Raw genomic sequence first — 19,701 nt, forward strand, 5'->3', positions numbered from 1 at the left:
TGCCCGAGATGGGAGAAATTGTAAAGTTCTACCGGAGATGGGAAAAATTGTAAAGTTCTACCGGAGATGGGAGAAATTGTAAAGTTCTACCAGAGATGGGAGAAATTGTAAAGTTCTACCGGAGATGGGAGAAATTGTGGAAATGTTCTACTAGAGATGGGAGAAAATGTGGAAAGGTTCTACCGAAGATGGGAGAAATTTTGGATAGGTTCTACAAGAGATGGGAGAAATTGTGGAGAGGCTCTTCCAGATATGGGAGAAATTGTGGAGAGGTTCTGCCCGAGATGTGACAAATTGTGGAGAGGTTTGGCCCGAGATGGGAGAAATTGTGGAGAGGTTCTACCCGAGATGGGAGAAATTGTGGAGAGGTTCTGCCCGAGATGTGACAAATTGTGGAGAGGTTTGGCCTGAGATGTGACAAATTGTGGAGAGGTTCTACCCGAGATGGGAGAAATTGTGGAGAGGTTTGGCCCGAGATGGGAGAAATTGTGGAGTGGTTCTGCCTGATATGGGAGAAATTGTGGAAAGGTTCTACCCAAGATGGGAGAAATTGTGGAGAGATTGTACCGGAGATGGGAGAGGTTCTGCCCGAGATGTGACAAATTGTGGAGAGGTTCTGCCCGAGATGGGAGAAATTATGGAAATGTTTTGCCCGAGATGGGAGAAATTGTGGAGAGGTTCTACCAGAGATGGGAGAAATTGTGGGAAGGTTCTACCAGAGATAAGAGATATTGTGGAAAGGTTCTACCGAAAATGGGAGAAATTGTGAAGAGATTCTACCGGAGATGGGAGAAATTGAGGAAAGGTTCTTCCAGATATGGGAGAAATTGTAGAGAGGTTCTGCCCGAGATGTGAGAAACTGTGGAAAGGTTCTACCTAAGATGGGAGAAATTTTGAAGAGATTTTAACTGAGATGGGAGAAAGTATGGAGAGGTTCTACTAGAGATGGGAGAAATTGTGGAGAGGTTATGCCCGAGATGAGAGAAATTGTGGGAAGGATCTACCAGAGATGGGAGAAATTGTGGAAAGGTTCTACCGAAGATGGGATATATTGTGAAGAGATTCTACCGGAGATGGGAGAAAGTCTGGAGAGGTTCTACTAGAGATGGGAGAAATAGTGGAGAGGTTCTGCCCGAGATGTGACAAATTGTGGAGAGGTTCTGCCCGTGATGGGAGAAAGTGTGGAGAGGTTCTACCGCAGATGGGAGAAATTGTGGAAAGGTTCTACCAGAGATGGGAGAAATTGTTGAGCGGTTCTGCTCGAAATGGGAGGAATTGTGGAGAGGTTTCATCGAAGATGGGAGAAATTGTGGAGAGGTTCTACCATAGATGGGAGAAATTGTGGAAAGGTTCTACCGCAGATGGGAGAAATTGTGGGAAAATAAGGTTTACCTAAGAATTGGGAAAATTGAAATTGGTGGGAGGTTCTACCAGCAGATGGGTGGAAGAAATTATGGAGAGGTTTAATGTCTAGAGATGGGGATGGGCAAACGAAATTGTGGAAAGGTTCTACCAGAGAAATTTGGGAGAAAATTGTAAGAGAGGTTTCTACTAGAGATGGTGAAAGAAATTGTAGAGAGGTTCTACCCAGAGATGGGAAGAAAAGTAGGTGAGGGTTCTACTTAAGATGGGAGAAATTGTGGAAAGGTTCTACCAGAGATGGGAGAAATTGTGGAAAGGTTCTATTGGAGACGGGAGAAATTGTGGAGAGGTTCTGCTCGAGATGGGAGACATTGTGGAGAGGTTCTACCAAAGATGGGAGAAATTGTGGAGAGGTTCTACCGTAGATGGGAGAAATTGTGGAAAGGTTCTACTGGAAATGGGAGAAATTGCGGAGAGGTTCTACCAGAGATGGGAGAAATTGTGGAAAGGTTTTACCGGAGATGAGAGAGATTGTGGAGAGGTTCTACCAGAGATGGGAAAAATTGTGGAGAGGTTCAAATAGAGATGGGATAAATTGTGAAGCGATTCTGCCAGAGACGGGAGAAATTGTTGGGAAGGTTGTTCTACCAGAGACCGGTGGGAGAAATTGTGGAAATGGGTTCTACCTTAGAGGATGGGAGAATTGAAATTGTTGGAGAGGTTCTACTAAGTGGGAGGAAAAGAAATTGTGGAAAGAAGGTTCTACTAGAGGAATTGGGAGAAAATTTTGGATGGGGAAAGTTCTACCAGAGATGGGTGAGAACTTTTGGTGGAGGAGGGTTTCTACCCAGAGATGGGTGAGAAACTTGTGGAGAGGGTTTCTGCCCAGAGATGGGAGAAATGTGGAGGGTTGGTTAACCATAGCCCCAAATAGGGGAGAAATTGTTGGGAAAGGTTTGCCCCAAAATGGGCCCCGAAATGGAAGAAATTGTTGGAAAGGTGCTGCCCGAGGATGTGACAAATTGTGGAAAGGTTTGCCCCAAAAATGGGGAAGAAAATTGTGGAAAGGGTCTGCCCTAGAAATGGTTGACCAAAAATTGTGGAAAGGTTCTGCCAAAATGGGAAGAAAGTGTGGAAAGGTTCTGCCAGAGGATGGGAGAAAAATTGTGGAGAGTTTTTCTACCATAGAATGGGAGAAAATTGTGGAGATGGTTTCTTAACCAGAGATGGGGAGAAATTGGGTTGGCAAGGTTCTACCAGAGATGGGAGAAAACTTGTAGGAGAGGTTTCTAAACTAGAGATGGGAGAAATTGTAAGAGAGGGTTTCCTACCAGAGATGGGAGAAATAGTGGAGAGGTTTCTACAAAGATGGGTGAGAAATTGTGGAGAGGTTCTACCGTATAATGGGAAAAGAAATTGTGGGAAAGGTTCCTATTGGAAATGGGAGAACAATTGCGGATAGGTTCTACCAAGAGTATGGGAGAAATTGTGGAAAGGTTTTACCGGAGATGAGAGAGATTGTGGAGAGATTCTACCAGAGATGGGAAAAATTGTGGAGAGGTTCAAATAGAGATGGGATAAATTGTGAAGCGATTCTGCCAGAGACGGGAGAAATTGTGGAAAGGTTCTACCGTACATTGGGTGAAATTGGAATTGGGGGAGGTTTTCTACTAGAGATGGAGTAAATTGTGGGAGGTTCCCTCTAGGGATGGATGGGAGAAATTGTGGCAAAGGTTTCTAACCGGAGATTGGAGAAACTTTGGGTTGAGGTTCCTGACCAGAGATTGGGAGAAATTTGGTGGAGAGGTTCTGCCCTAGATGGGAAAAGAAAATTGTGGAGAGGTTCTACCAGAGATGGGAGAATTGGGAAATTGGTTGGAGGTCTGGTACGAGAAAATGTGCAATTGGTGGAAGGAAAGGTTCTGCCCAAAAATGGGAGAAATTGGTGGAAAGGTTGCTGACCCGAGATGGGAAAATTGAAATGGGGAAAAAGGATCTGCCCGAGATGGGAGAAATTGTGGAGAGTTTCTACCAGAGATGGGAGAAATTGTGGAAAGGTTTTTCTAACTGCAAGATTGGAAGAAATTGGGAAACGGTTTCTAACAGAGATGGGAAAAATAGTGGAGAGGTTCTACTTAAGATGGGAGAAATTGTGGAAAGGTTCTACCAGAGATTGGAGAAACTGAGGAGAGGTTGTACTGGAGATGGGAGAAATTGTGGAAAGGTTCTACCAGAGATGGGAGAAATTGTGGAAAGGTTCTACTGGAGAAATGGGGGGGAAGTAAAAAAAAAAATTTTTTTTTTTTGGTTTTGGGAAAAAAAAGGGGGTTTCTACCAGAGGGGGATGGGAGAAACATGGTGGAGAAGGGTTCTACTAAAGAATGGGATAAAATTTTGTGGAGAGGTTTCTACCGTAGATGGGGAGAAATTGTGGAAAGGTTTCTAGCTGGAAATGGGAGAAATTGCGGACGCGGTTTACCAGAGGATGGGAGAAATTGTGGAAAAGGGTTTTTGTTTTACCGGAGGATGAAGGAGGATTTTTTTTTTTTTTTTTGTGGAGAAGGAGTTCTAACCAGATATGGGAAAAAATGTGGAGAGGTTCATATAGAGATGGGATAAATTGTGAAGCGATTCTGCCAGAGACGGGAGAAATTGTGGAAAGGTTCTACCGGACATGGGTGAAATTGTGGAGAGGTTCTACTAGAGATGGGAGAAATTGTGGAGAGGTTCTACTAGAGATGGGAGAAATTGTGGAAAGGTTCTACCGGAGATGGGAGAAATTGTGGAGGTTCTACCAGAGATGGGAGAAATTGTGGAGAGGTTCTGCCCGAGATGGGAGAAATTGTGGAGAGGTTCTACCAGAGATGGGAGAAATTGTGGAGAGGTTCTGCCCCAAATGGGAGAAATTGTGGAAAGGTTCTGCCTGAGATGTGACAAATTATGGAAAGGTTCTGCACCAAAATGGGAGAAATTGTGGATAGGTTCTGCCCGAGATGGGAGAAATTGTGGAAAGGTTCTGCCCGAGATGGGAGAAATTGTGGAGAGGTTGTACTGGAGATGGGAGAAATTGTGGAAAGGTTCTACTGCAGATGTGAGAAATTGGGGAAAGGTTCTAACAGAGATGGGAAAAATAGTGGAGAGGTTCTACTTAAGATGAGAATGGAAAAAGGTTCTAACCAGAGATTGGAGAAACAGGGAGAAGTGTCTGGACATGGAGATGGGAGAAATTAGTGAAAGGAAAGGTTCTACCTTGAGATGGGAGAATTTGTGGAGAGGTTCTAACTGGAGATGGGAGAACTGTGGAAAGATGTTTCTACCAGAGATGGTATGAAAAATTGTGGAGAGGTTCTACCGAAAGATGGAGAGAAAGGGGAGAGGTTGTACGAGATTGGGAGAAATTGTGAAAGGTTCTACTGGATGGTAGCAAATTGGCGGAGATTGTCTACCAGAGATGGAGAATTGTGGAAAGGAGTTTTATACCGGTAGATGGGAGAAATTGTGGAAAGGTTCTACTGGAAATGGTAGAAATTGCGGAGAGGTTCTACCAGAGATGGAGAAATTGTGGAAAGGTTTTACCGGAGATGAGAGAGATTGTGGAGAGGTTCTAAACCAGAGATGGGATTGTTGGAGAGGTTCAAATAGGGATGGGAAATTAAATTGTGAAGCGATTCTGCCAGAGACGGGAGAAAAATTGTGGAAAAAAGGTTTTCTACCGGACATGGGAAAGGTGAAATGGAGAGGTTCTACTAGAGATGGGAGGAAATTGGTGGGAGCGGTTCTACTGAGATGGGAGGAAAATTGTGGAAAGGTTCTACCGGAGATAGGGAAAAGGTTTGGAGAGGTTCTACTAGAGAGGGAGAAATTGTGGAGAGGTTCTTAATAGAGGATGGGAGAAATTGTGGAAAGGTTCTACCGGAAGAGGGAGAAATTGGTGGAGGTTCTACCAGAGGATGGGAGGAAATTGTGGAGGAGGTTCGCCCATGGCGAGAAAATTGTGGTGAAAGGTTACTGTACGAGATGGGTGAGAAATTGTGGTGGAAAGGTTTCTTGCCCGGAGATGGGAGGGAAATTGTGGAAAAGGTTCTGCCGAGATGGGAGAAATTGGTTGGGGAAAAGGTTCTGCTAGAGATGGGGAGAAATTGTGGAAAGGTTGGTTCTGCCCTAGAGATGGGAGAAATTGTGGAGAGGTTCTACTAAGAGATGGGGAGAAATTGTGGAGAGGTTCTGCCTAGAGATGGGAGGAAATTGTTGGTGTTTCTGCCCGAGATGGGAGAAATTGGGGTTGAGAGGTTGTACCTGGAGATGGGAAAATTGAATTTTGGAGAGGTTCTGCCCAAAATGTGATGGGAGAAATTGTTGGAAAGGGTTGGTTTGCCCAGAGATTGGGTGAAACAAATTGTTGGAAGGAGGTTCTGCCCAGAGATGGGAGAAAAATTGGGAAAGGTTGCTGCCTGGAGATGGGAGAAAGAAATTTGTGGAAAGGTTCTGCCTGAAGATGGGCAGAAATTGTTGGAAAGGAGGCCTTCTGCCAGATATGGGAGGAAATTGTGGAAACAGGTTCTGCCCGGAGATGGGCGAAATTGTTGAGAGGAGGTTTCTAGCAAGAGATGGGAGAAAGAAATTGTGGGGGAAAAGGTTTTCTCGCCCGATGATGGGAGGAAATTGTGGAAAGGTTGTTTACGCAGCTGGGAGGAAATTGGGTGGAAAGTTGTACGGAGATTGGGTTCCTTGTGGGAAAGTTCCTAACCGGATGTTGGGAGAAATTGTTGGGAGGAGGTTCTACCGGAGATGATGGGAGAAATTGTGGAAAGGTTCTACCAGAGATCGGGAGAAATTAGTTGGAAAGGAGTTCTATGGAGATGGGGAGAAATTGTTGGAAAGGGGTTTTCTGTAAGAAAAGCGAAATTGTGGCAGAAAATGCTGGAAAAGGTTTTAACCCAGAGATGGGAGAAATTGTGGAAAAGGTTTCTGCCCGAGTAGGGAGAAAATTGGTGGAAAAGAGGTTTCATTCTACCCAGAGATGGGAGAAATTGTGGAAAAGTTTCTGCCCGAGATGGGCAGAAACTTGTTTAGGAAGGGTTCTTGCTTGAAATGGGAGAACATTGGGTGAGAAAGGTTGTCCGGATATGGTAAAGGAATTTGTGGAAAGGTCCTACCGGAGATGGGAAGGAAATTGTGGCGAAGGTTCTACCGGAGATTGGGAAGAAATTAGTGGAGAGGTTCTGCCGGACTCGATGGGAGGAAGAAATTGTGGAAAGTTCTAGAGAAGAAATAAAAGGGAAAAAATTAAAGTGAAAAGGTTGGTGAAACCGAAAGAATAAAAGGGACAAGAAAGAATTAGTGAAAGAGGTTGAACTAAGAACTAGAAAAGTGAAGAAAAGAAATTAGGTGGAAGTTTGAAATACCCGAAGAATGGGAAAAGAAATTAAGTGGAAAAGGGTTTGTGAAAACCCCGAAAGAATTAAAGAAAAGAAAAAAAAATTTAAGTGGAAAAGAATTCTAAAGAAGAAAGAAAGTAAGGGAAGGAAATTAGATGGAAAGGTTTGTAACCCGAAGATTAGGGAAAGAAAGAAATTAGGAAATTATAGAAAGGTTGGTGCTCGAAAGAAATAAGAAGAAGGAAAAGAAATTGTGGAAAGAAAGGTTGTTCCGCGTGAAGATAGGACAGCAGAAAAGGAAAGAAATTGTTAAAGGAAAGGTCAGAAAGAAAATAAGAGGAAAGGAAATAGGGAAGGAAATTTAGTGCGAAAGGTTGTGAAAGAAAGAAATAAATTAAGGAAAAGAAATAGGGAAAAAATGGCAAGGAAGGTTGGAAAAAGAAATACCGGAAAAGAAAGTAGACGAGGGAGAAATTATGCAAAGGTTACTGGAGGGAGGATTGGAGGATATTGGAAACCTGTTCTATGGGATGGGACATGGTGGAGTTCATGGAGGGATTGAGAGGTTCACTGGAGATGGGAGAAATTGTGGAGAATTTCTACTGGAGATGGGAGAAATTCTGGAGAGGTTCTGCCAGAGATGGGAGAAAGTGCGGAAAGGTTCTACCGGAGATGGGAGAAATTGTGGAGAAGTTCTATGAGATGGGAGAAATTTGGAGAGGTTCTGCCAGAGATGGGAAGAAATTGTGGAGAGGTTCTACAGGAGATTGGGTTCGGGGGGGGAGAGGCTGTCAAGTTGCTTGGGAAGATTGGGTGGGAGAAGGTTCTGCCGGGTGGGAGGGAGAAATTGGTTGGCCAGAGGTTCTACCAGAGATGGAGAAATGTAGAAAGATTCTGCCCGAGATGGGGAGAAATTGGTGGAGAGGTTTCTCCACCAGAAAGATGGGAGAAATTGTGAAAGGTTCTACCGGAGATGGGAGAAATTGTGGGAGAGGTTCTACGGGGAGATGGTAGAAATTGTGGAGAGGTTCTACCAGAGATGGGAGAAATTGTGGAAGAGGTTCTACCAGAGATGGGAGAAATTGTGGAGAGGTTCTACCAGAGATGGGAGAAATTGTGGAAAGGTTCTACCAGAGATGGGAGAAATTGTGGAAAGGTTCTACCAGAGATGGGAGAAATTGTGGAAAGGTTCTGCCCGAGATGGGAGAAATTGTGGAGAGGTTCTACCAGAGATGGGAGAAATTGTGGATAGGTTCTGCTAGAGATGGGAGAAATTGTGGAGAGGTTCTGCTAGAGATGGGAGAAATTGCGGAGAGGTTCTACCAGAGATGGGAGAAATTGTGGAGAGGTTCTACCAGAGATGGGAGAAATTGATGAAAGGTTCACCGGATTGGAGAAATTGGGTGAGAAAGGTTCTACCAGAGATGGAGAAATTGGTTGGAGAGTTCTACCAGAGATGGAGAAATTGATGGAAGGTTCTACCAGAGATGGGAGAAATTGTGGAGAGGTTCTACCAGAGATGGGAGAAATTGTGGAGAGATTCTACCAGAGATGGGAGAAATTGTGGACAGGTTCTACTGGAGATGGGAGAAATTGTGGAGAGGTCCTACCGGAGATGGGAGAAATTGTGGAGAGGTTCTACCAGAGATGGGAGAAATTCTGGAAAGGTTCTGTCCGAGATGGGAGAAATTGTGGAGATGTTCTTCCTGAGATGGGAGAAATTGTGGAAAGGTTCTACCGGAGATGGGAGAAATTGTGGAGAGGTTCTACCGTAGATGGGAGAAATTGTGGAGAGGTTCTACCGGAGATGGGAGAAATTGTGGAGAGGGTCTACCAGAGATGGGAGAAATTGTGGAAAGGTTCTACCGGAGATGGAAAAAATTGTGGAGAGGTTCTGCCCGAGATGGGAGACATTGTGAAGAGGTTCTGCCCGAGATGGGTGAAATTGTGGTGAATTTCTGCCCGAGATGGGAGAAATTGCGGAGAGGTTCTACCGGAGATGGGAGAAATTGTGGAATTATTCTGGCTGAGATGGAAGAAATTGTGGGAAAATTTTGCCCAAGAGGGGAGAAATTATGGAAATGTTCTACCCAAGATGGGAGAAATTGTAGAGGAGATGGGAGATTGTGGAAGGTTCTCCTGAGGGTGAAGAACTTGTGGAAATTCCTCCCTTGAACGGTTTCTGCTGTGGAAGTAATAAGAGAAGGTTCCTTTGTGTCGAAAGGTACAGTGGATTCTTCTTTTTCTTCGAAGTGAGGGAATGAGTTGGTAGAAAAAGTTGCCTTTTCTCTTGCATCTTTCAGCTTCGATAGTACTTTGCATGTAAAAGGTGTATGAGTTTTCAATGAAGAGAGAAAATGATGCTTCATTAATACTTTACCTTTCTATTTAAGTTACCTATGTATGGAAGTACTGTGATGTGGTCTTGTTTCTATGTGAGGCCTTTAACGATTTATTCAGTAATATAAAAACACATTATATGGTCTTGATAAAGTTAGCATAAAGAATATTTAAAATCCAACTGCTGTTATACAATTTAAGCGACAGGCATTTTCTGCAGATAGGAAAGAAGTTAATAAAGCAACCTACAGCTAGAGTACACGAGAAATAAATCCTAAAAGTTTATTTAATAATAATAATAATAATGAGAATAATGGTGGAGAGTAATTATAATAGTGATGGCGATATCACAAAGCGATTGGAGCCCGTTTTGGTTTGATTAATTTTAACAGAAAAAAAGCAACATTTTACTCACGGCTTATTGGGACCAAGGTTGTGCCGTCACCACCGTTGTTAATTAACTACGAAATCCAGCTTTAGAGTTATTTAACGAATAAGATTATCAAAGGATCTCGATAACGGATTGTCACAGTTATCCAGTTATCGCGATCATAGGATGGTTAGAGAAATGGTGGGATGAGGTGGTAGTGAGACCACTCGGTTTAAGCCAAAAGTTGACAGGCAGTTTATTTAGTTTGGATAGGTTGAGAAACGAATGAACATTTCATAGAGATAGATAGATACGTGAATTGTTTTGTAGAAAAACAAGGAAATTAGGACGAATCAATATTTAACTGAGTATTATATAAACATTTGGGCCATTGATGCCATGCATTGATGTATGGAAAACCCGGGTCGTTCATGCGATTTATTTAATGCAGTAAATAATCGGTCCATTTATATTATTAATTGACGCTGTAAATGACTAGGTGAGCTATATTATTCATGAATGCAGTAAGTAACTGGTTTGTTCATACTATTCATTGACGCAATAGATAATTGGGCCATTCGTACGTATCAATGATGCATAAAGAAGTGAACAAGAAATACGTGGACAAGATAGAAAGTTAGGAAGTGGACCAGTATCCGAATTTACGGGTGTGAGTAATAACGCCACTGGACTGAACTGCAACAGATCTCAGACCTGAGAGTGTCATATTGGAGTTTGTATGAGACCATAAGACAAAATTTTTTTTTATCCTTTCGTTGATAAAGTAGTGCGGTATCGAAATCTCGTAGAGAATAATTCCTTCACATTGGATGCTTAGAATTTTTAAACAGGTAATTTTTAGAATATGGAAATTATAGGAGATTTAGTTTATTCAAAGAACTGCTGGTGTTTTTTTTTTTTTTTTTTTTTTTTGCGCTGTTGCTGTGAATATAAAGGCCCATAGGGTAAAAGGTTTGATGAACCAGTTGAGAAAGGCTCATTATTGTTTTATTAATAACTGACATACACGTATAATACATGTTATATTAATCCCAAGGATTTCGACTGAATAAGTTATTAAGTACAGTACGATTAAAGGTTACGGCGAATATGTGATACAATTATTTTAAATACTTGTATATACAAAATGCACCGTATTTGAAAAAAATTGAAAAATCTGCCTGACGGAGAATAATCAGGTTTTTATCCGATCAAGCGATTAGATCAGTATTTCATCAGGCTGTTCGGTAATGAAATTGCGACCCGGCTTGATTATAAGAAGACCGTATTGTCGGTGGATGGAAGGCCCATTCCTTTTGTTGTACCTCCGTTCATATTCTCTCTCTTCCATCTTGAATTTCCACCCTCTCTAATGATTGTTTCGCAGCGCAACTGGTTTGAGGTATTCCTCCTGTTACACCTTTCAGAACTTCCTTAGTGTTCACTGCCTTTTCAGCGCGGGATGACCTCATAGGTCTCAGCGCTTGGCCTTCAGAACGTAAGACCCTCGTAGAACGTCTTTATTTCCCATGTATGTTCTGTAAAAATCCTATGTATACGGAACTCGCTAAATATGTATGAAATAAAATATACATATGATAGTATCTTTATATATATATATATATATATATATATATATATATATATATATTAAATAGGAATATTCAATATTCACCTAGCTTGTTACGCCCTATATATATATATATATATATATATATATATATATATATATATATATATATATATATATATATATATATATATATATTCTTATTCTGGTGTACTATGACTTCCACTGTTTTTGTTTTCTGTAACACTGGGTATCGAACGTAGCGCAACGAGAGATATTATGATCTTACCGATATCGAGAGAAACCATCATCGGTTTGAATGGCATTGTGGAGTGCTTGAATGGACACTCAAAAGTGACTTCATCTGAATCTGGAATCATCCTGTTATTATAATTCGGTTTTCTGTTTCTTGAAAGCATTCGGAATATATTATACGCTGACGGGAAGTATGGTAGGAATTATGATGCAGTCGTGTTAAGAATGCTAAGATTCCAGAACGGATACTTGGTGATCATACGCAAGAAACAGGTAGAGAACTATTATACGAATAAGGCTGACAGTTAAAATAGGCAAGGTTGGAAGAAAAGTGATACGGAAGAGGAAACATTTGAAGAAAATAATACAAAAGACGAAAGGTTGGAAGAAAAATTATTAGAAAGAGGCAACATTGGAAGAAAAATTATACTACAGAGGCAACATTGGAAAAAAAATAATACTAAAGACGAAAGGTTGGAAGAAAAATGATAGAAAAGAGGCAACATTTGAAGAAAATAATACAAAAGCATAAACGTTGGAAGAAAAAAGATACAAAAGAGGCAACATTGGAAGAAAAATTATACAAAAGACGGAAGGTTGGAAAAAGAATGATACGAATGAGGCAACATTGGAAGGAAAATAATAAAAAAGACGTAATTTTGGAAGAAAAATGATACGAATGAGGCAACATTGGAAGGAAAATAATAAAAAAGACGTACTTTTGGAAGAAAAATGATACGAATGAGGCAACATTGGAAGGAAAATAATAAAAAAGACGTACTTTTGGAAGAAAAATGATACGAATGAGGCAACATTGGAAGGAAAATAATAAAAAAGACGTACTTTTGGAAGAAAAATGATACGAATGAGGCAACATTGGAAGGAAAATAATACTAAAGAGGCAGCATTGGAAGAAAAATGATACAGAAGTCGGAAGGTTAGAAGAAAAATGATACAATGAGGCAACATTGGAAGAAAAATGATACAAAAGACGTAATTTTGGAAGAAAAATGATACGAAAGAGACAACATTGGAAGAAAAATTATACAAAAGACGTAATTCTGGAAGAAAAATTATACGAAAGAGGCAACATTGGACGAAAAATGAGGCAACATTGAAGAAAAATGATACGAAAGACGCAAGGCTGGAAGACGAGTTATAGATATTGGCGTGATAGGCGTTGGGAAACAAATCCGACATGCTATGAATTTCAGACTGATCAACTACCGTCATCTCTTTGGTAGGGACCGAAGACTGATGTTTTCGTTGAAAGAAAGCTTCCGGGTATACAAAAGCCAAACGTCCAGTCATCCCGGGGAAATAAAAATGGGGTGACGAAATCACGATTTCTTCAAAACAAACGAATTTTAAGGAATTTTACCCTTTATGCCCACAAAGCAAACTTAAATATCACTTCGCTGGTATTTTTAGATTGGCATATTTCTAGATTCTCGTGGAATATTCAGGTTGAGGTAATGCTCCCCGCGTAGCCAAAGCAACCATGACTCACCAGTAAAAGTATTGATAAGGCAATGATCATTGTTATGCCAGATCCGCTGAATCGGGTTCTATATACATATATATTTTACATATATATACATACATACATACATACATACATACATACATACATACATACATACATACACACACACACACACACACACACACATATATATATATATATAGATATCTATATATATATATATATATATATAAATGGGAGCCAGATTCGAATTCAGTTGACCTAACCTTTACGAATTAGGTGCATGGTAGCTAGTCAGATGTCGTGGGTTGTTGTAACCAGCGTGTAAAACGGTATTATTAATTATCAACTTCCTCCGAAATGATTAGCCTAGGATCGTAAGAACAACACGATATAAGAGCCTCTGCTTGAGGGAAAACGATACACTGACATAAACAAATTAAATTCTTCAATTTTTTTTTCGATTACTCTTCCGACCCTCAGCTTCCTACCACAGTGGACTAACGACTTGGTACGTAATTCATTTCAGCGTTTCGGACCCATACTACTGCGTCCTTGCACTGCGAGGCCTCTCTCTCTCTCTCTCTCTCTCTCTCTCTCTCTCTCTCTCTCTCTCTCTCTCTCTCACACACAGTTTATTATATATATAATTATATATGTGTGTGTTTGTGTGTGTGTATATATACATATGCAGTACGCATTTATACAGCCATGAATATTGGTGTGTGTATATATAATAACAATCACGCGAAATTATAAATCATTGCCACATTTATGCACTAGTACGTATATCTGTTTCGACAGGTACACAGTAACGCACTCAATATTGTAGCATGGTTAAAATATTCTAATAATAATAATAATAATAATAATGATAATAATAGCATGCTTAATGGAAGATATGTAATTAATCATATGAGCATTAGGAATATAACAATATGACTGAGATAGTTTCAGACTACAGTATGCATTTTTTAAAATATATGGATGCATACATTCAAGGTTGCGTGATGTGGTATGTGTAAATGAAATGCATGTGTCCCTTCCAATAGTATGCATTTTTTTTTTTTTTTGTATATGGATGCATTCATTCAAGGATGCGTTATGTGGTACGTGTAAATGAGAAGCGTGTGTTGTCCCCTTTCAGGACTTATTAATTAACGGAAGAAAACCTCCACACAAACCCCGCTGTGATTTTTTTTCGAAATATTTCGGAATCAGATGTTATTTGGTTGGCAAGCCTGGTGCCAGACGGCGGTGGTGACTGTGGCAAACCTGACTAGCTGGGATCAATAGGTAAGGAAGGGTAAGAGTGAGGAAGCGGAGAGGAGAGAGAGAGAGAGAGAGAGAGAGAGACTGACAGATAGGAATTTTTCTGCTTACTCTGTGCAAATGTACCCTGGTTGTCCTTTTTTCTTTTTTAATTTAATGGATTCACTGTCATGTTGCGGTACTGTAACTACAGTTGTGGCTTCTCTGATTTGATATTTTGATTAACCATTTCACTTTAATGATTCCTAGAGGATGACAATTCTAGAATGTGAAAGATTGCAACGAAAACATTGCTTAATAATGGTACTTTTTTCTTTAAATTGAGAAATCGATAGTTGTACCATTGAGCAATACCGTCTTTCAAAAAACATAGGGGTCATTTTCAGTGCTTATATCCTTTTTATGATGATAATAGTGAATGGCTTATTGTTTTTGCTTCCTACAATCATATTTTAAGATTTGGAAAGATAACGAATGTCGTAAGATAAGATATACTTCATATAGCTCTTATCGGCCACTATTGATGTAATCGCTTTCTCGGTACGTAAGGATTTCACTTTGCCTGAGTACGTTGACACAGCAGGCTCGTGTCACTATATCTCAAATAAAATAATAGCGAACGTCTAAAACGCTGCAGCAGTGGTGAGATGCTGCCAGACCTTGCAGAAGTTCAACGAGAAGCATTTGTTTGCCCTGACCTTTTTTTTTTTTTTTCAAGTTTTTTCTGTTTCAGCTGAAGTCTTTCTATTTGTCTTCTCAACTGTATTTCGGTTGGTATGAGAATGCAACATGGCTGGGTGTTGCTTGACCCATTTCTTGTGGGTATTCGTATGCGAGGTTTGCGTATGTATGTATGTATGTATATTTAAAGTATGTCTATATGTATTTATCTTCACTGATCGAACCATTCTTTCTCAGCTTTCTTAATTGGTTCGATTAGTGAAGAAGAATATAACAAGTTGTTTGTAAATATATGTATTTATATTTAGATACGTATATGTATACATATGAATGTATATGTATATATATATACATACATGCATGTACATAATATATATATATATATATATATATATATATATATATATATTGTACATTATATAGTAGTGTGTGTGCATGCGTGCCTTCGTGTGTCTAGTGAGTGGGCTGGTCGATTTATCCGACGAATTGGTGTTTTCTAATTGCAGGAAATTTTAACTGTGTCCTAAAACCATTGGGCAACGATGGAGCCCAGCCAGTGAAGCATTGTATCTTTTCCTCTTTAAAGCCATAGAGAAATTAGTGGATGAGTGTATCATATCCCCTCCTCATGAAAAATGAATGAAAACTGCCCCTGTTTTGAAATCACTACTTCCGTGGTCACCATGTTAAACCGTGCTCTTTGGGAGTGTTTTAACCAGGCTTATTATATCCGTTTTATGGATAACCAGACGAATGACCTGTACAGTTAGCGAGACGGTTTTTCTATTAAGATAGTTGAGGTCGATATGATGTTATCTAAGTCGTAGCTGTTTATTCTCGTTTCGTTGTGTTTACTGCTCTGCTGAGAATGACAACAACAGCATTTCTCTGGTCTTAAGTTATTTCATATTTATTTATTATTTTTTCCTCTGCTGGCTATTGATTCTAATGTTCATTCCTAAGCTTTTTTTTTTATATGTTATCTTGATTCTAACATGTGTTGCTGATTGATTTACGTGTGTTATTTTACTTCCTCTTTAATGCAAAAGTTGTTAAACAGCAAAATCTGCAGTTAACTTCTGTCACGGGCGTGATTTTCGGCTTTAGGGAAGAGAGAGAGAGAGAGAGAGGTGGGGGAGGGAGGCTAGGTATCACACTATCAAACAACGGAATAAACCTGGAAAGTTTAGTACATATCAGTGGAAAAAAAACTTAACACAAAAAAGAAAGAAAAAAAAAAGAATGACAGTGAGCGAAAAGAGTAAGCTCCAGTTCGTGAACTGGCTTATTGTTTATGAAAGAATAAACCTGGCGGATGCCAGACTTCGTAGTAAATGGCGGAAGAAAAAAATACAAGCTAGAGCGCGCACAGTCATCACGCATAGTTTACACTCTCACAGAGATATATAATTATAGACGAGGAAAGTGTGGAGAGAGTAAACTTTTGCGTTCTCTTAGAGAGAAATACAAAGAATGAAGCAAAAAAAAAAAAAAATGGCAGACCACCTTTCGCGTTCCACCGGCACTGGAATTCGATCTACATCAGTGGAAAGCGATGACTGCAGAGCCAGAAAAGGTGATAAGAGGTGGACAGTGTTAAGAGACTGCGACTTGTGTTTTTCTTTTGATTGTGTGTGTGGTTTTTTTTAGGGCCTTGTGTGCATAATAGAGAAATGTAACACTACGTACATGATTCGAGAGAATGTCATGAGTGTAATTTAAAAAAAATCATTTTTGTAGGAGATATCCTCCATAATATAACCCTGTTATGTTGTTGAGGCTAGTATTCTCTTGGGAATTTTTTTTTTTTTTTGAAGATTCGGTTGTAAAAACAATGTTAAGTGTCGTCTACATTGGTTCGTATTTTTAATGTAGGTGTGTCCGTGTGGACATTTATACGTGTATTCAGGTAATTGTGCCATACCAAAAGGTGTATTATCTTTGCACTATGTAATACCTATATAACTTGTGTTTCGCGAAATAATTTTTTTCTGGATTTAAGAGAATCATTTGATAGAATTATAATGTACAGCAGAATATATATATATATATATATATATATATATATATATATATATATATTATATATATATATATATATATATATATATATATATATATATATATATATATATATATATATATATATATATATATATATATCTATATATATATATATATATATATATATATATATATATATATATATATATATATAGATGTATAGGTTTTTATAGTATGTATGTATGTATATATATATATATATATATATATATATATATATATATATATATATTATATATTATATATATATATATATATATATATATATATATATATATATATATATATATATTATATATATATATATCATATATATATTTATATATATATGCAGAGGTATTTATGTATGTATGTATGTGTATACATATATATATATATATATATATATATATATATATATATATATTATATATATATATATATATATATATATATATATATATATATATATATATGTATGTATGTATGTGTGTATGAGAGAGAGAGAGAGAGAGAGAGAGAGAGAGCAGTTGGAGATGAAACACACAACAGAATACATAAGAGAAACACCTGCTCATATTGCAGTCTCGGATTGGAAGTCAGTACGATTTTGTCAAAGGCTGCAACGCCTGCTTGGCGTTTTCAATGTCTGGCCTCCTTCAGGAAGGCAGAATTACAAACGGCTAATGGAATGACATAAAATTCTGATTGACCTTCGCAGCATCCAAGAAGCTGACGTCTCGATTAAGTCCGGAAGGCGGTAACCAATTGAGCTCGATGCTGTTCGATTAGGTCATGCGAGAAAACCCGGCGACTTCGATATTCTGAATCGTAAATCGTCAGGCGAGATCGCAGTCGTTTGTATGCTTAACGGCACGACCTATGCTTTATGAGCGACACCTTTTTGACGTGTCATCTTTTTAGCGTCATTAATTGTCCTTTATTAACCAACAATCTCTACTATTTGATCTTCGACTGTCGGGATGCAACTGTTATTATTTCTACAAAGATCTACCTTGAATGCACTGACTTTTTAAAACGAAGGTTGTCCATTGGCTTTCATGATTTTCTTATTTATTTATCATATTTATTGCTTGAATTTTGATTAGTTAATTCATTGATCATTGTCTGTAAGATGCACATTTATAAGCGAATTTTAAACAGGAGGAGCACCAGCGTGGGCAACGGAAAAAGGTAGCGAAAAACTTGTCTATGGCAAAAAAAAAAAAAAAAAAAAAAAAAAAATGTCGCTTGAAAGAATGAAAAGTTCATTCCGAGCTGAGGTTTTAACTGCTACATACCAAAACTCGCGCCGTTGTTCGTCTTACGAAGGTTAGCAATTTTTTTTTTGTTTTTTTTTTTGGGCCCATTCCCAGCTTAATTTGTTTTTTGAACCGCAGTCATGGTGTTTTATGTTAATGTTTGTTGATGTTTGTGTGCTAGTTTGTCTCATTTATTGTTGTGTTATGTTTTGAAGCTTTCTCATTTGTCATGTGTCGGCATTCTAAATTGTGGAAACGTACCTTGCAAATGAGTGGCATTATAGACATGTTTTGTATGAATTTTTTTATATTTTTTAATATACATATATATGTATATATATATCATATATATATATATACATATATATATATATTTTATATATGTATACATACATACATACATACATGCATACATACATACATACATACATACCCAAGGGTTCATCCGCGGCCCAGCCTGTAAAGTAAGAAATTTGGCAATGGTAATTCTTGTCTTTGTTCTGGAACCACTTCTCCTCAGGGGAAAAAGGTTTAATATTGGTATATAAATATGTAGGTATATATATATGCATATATACATATATATTATATACACACACCATAATAGTAACATTTGGATGGGAGAAGGTCTCGCAAATCTGGTGGTTATGGGCTCCACATGAGGTATGTTCATGAATAGGCAAAGAAAGGAACATAACAAAGTGTGTGCAAGAGGTTGCTAGGAGACATGGAATATCAATGGAAACGGGTGGAAATGTATAAGGGGGATTGTTTAGCCAATTCTCCTTTATGGAAGTCAAGTGCGAGTGTTGAAATTGAAGGATTTAGAAACAAAGGTTGAAGCTGTTGACATAAATCGCTTTTGAAGTGTGTGTGGGGCATTAGAAGAATTATTGAGAGATATGAGAAAGGGGGTTATGCGTGGAAGTGGTTAGGGGCTCAGTGCAGTAGATGAACTGATGGATCATTGTGTTTAAAAGTGTTCTAAGGGAAAGGAAGGCCCAGACAGTGCTAGATAGATGGAATGGAGAAGGTATGGAAAGGACTTGTAAGATTATGTGTGCAGTGAGTGATGCGAATGGCTCAGTGTGTACATTGTGTTTGTGTGTGTTTGTGTGTGTGTGTGGTGTTACTTGGGTGGGCTTGATACGCTGCTGGTCACTCTTTAGTGTAGGTGCATGTAGCGCCGACTATTTCGGAAGTTTCCCACACAACGGGCTCATCCACTGTCGTGTTTTTTCTGGATTCATCCCATTACAGAACGGCCCGATGTTTAAAACTACACATACATACACAGTTCATACCTACAAACACATATACGTACAAACATGCATACATATGTAAAAGTGTTCAACACACAAGTACGTGTGGAACAGGAAGACCTGAATTCGATCCCGAATTAAGTCAGAAACTTATATATAACATACACACGCGCATATATATATATATATATATATATATATATATATATATATATATATATATCATATTGTCGGCATTTCCTACTTTGTTGATTATTTCTAACATTCTAAATTATCAATACTAGGGTATCCATATACTGGTAAAACTGAAAGTAACAAACTTTTTAAGAGTTCAGTGACTGAAATTTATTAGTAAAATAAATTATATATGGGTGAAAAGGAATTTATTTTTAGTTGTACATTTTATTAAGAAAAGATTTT

The 19,701-nt window shown here is 38.6% G+C and overlaps 2 protein-coding genes across 44 annotated transcripts in view; one reads left to right on the forward strand and one right to left on the reverse strand.

The window, feature by feature from the left end:
- LOC135205461 (uncharacterized) overlaps window positions 1-19,701 on the forward strand; it is a 512,397-nt gene that overhangs the window by 227,883 nt on the left and 264,813 nt on the right. The gene's annotated exons all lie outside the window — the stretch shown is intronic.
- The window catches only part of LOC135205456 (neuronal acetylcholine receptor subunit alpha-7-like), a 479,209-nt gene that overhangs the window by 37,848 nt on the left and 421,660 nt on the right, over window positions 1-19,701 (reverse strand). For 20 of the 42 annotated variants that reach the window (XM_064236060.1, XM_064236073.1, XM_064236059.1 and 17 more), the window contains one exon: window positions 18,453-18,476. The exons of the other annotated variants lie outside the window; for them this stretch is intronic. In XM_064236060.1, the coding sequence (XP_064092130.1) occupies window positions 18,453-18,476 (24 nt within the window). The remainder of the gene's footprint in view (window positions 1-18,452; window positions 18,477-19,701) is intronic. 42 annotated transcript variants of the gene reach the window in all.

This window comes from Macrobrachium nipponense, chromosome 24, assembly GCF_015104395.2.
Source record: "Macrobrachium nipponense isolate FS-2020 chromosome 24, ASM1510439v2, whole genome shotgun sequence".
NCBI classification, from domain to species: Eukaryota; Metazoa; Arthropoda; class Malacostraca; order Decapoda; family Palaemonidae; genus Macrobrachium; species Macrobrachium nipponense.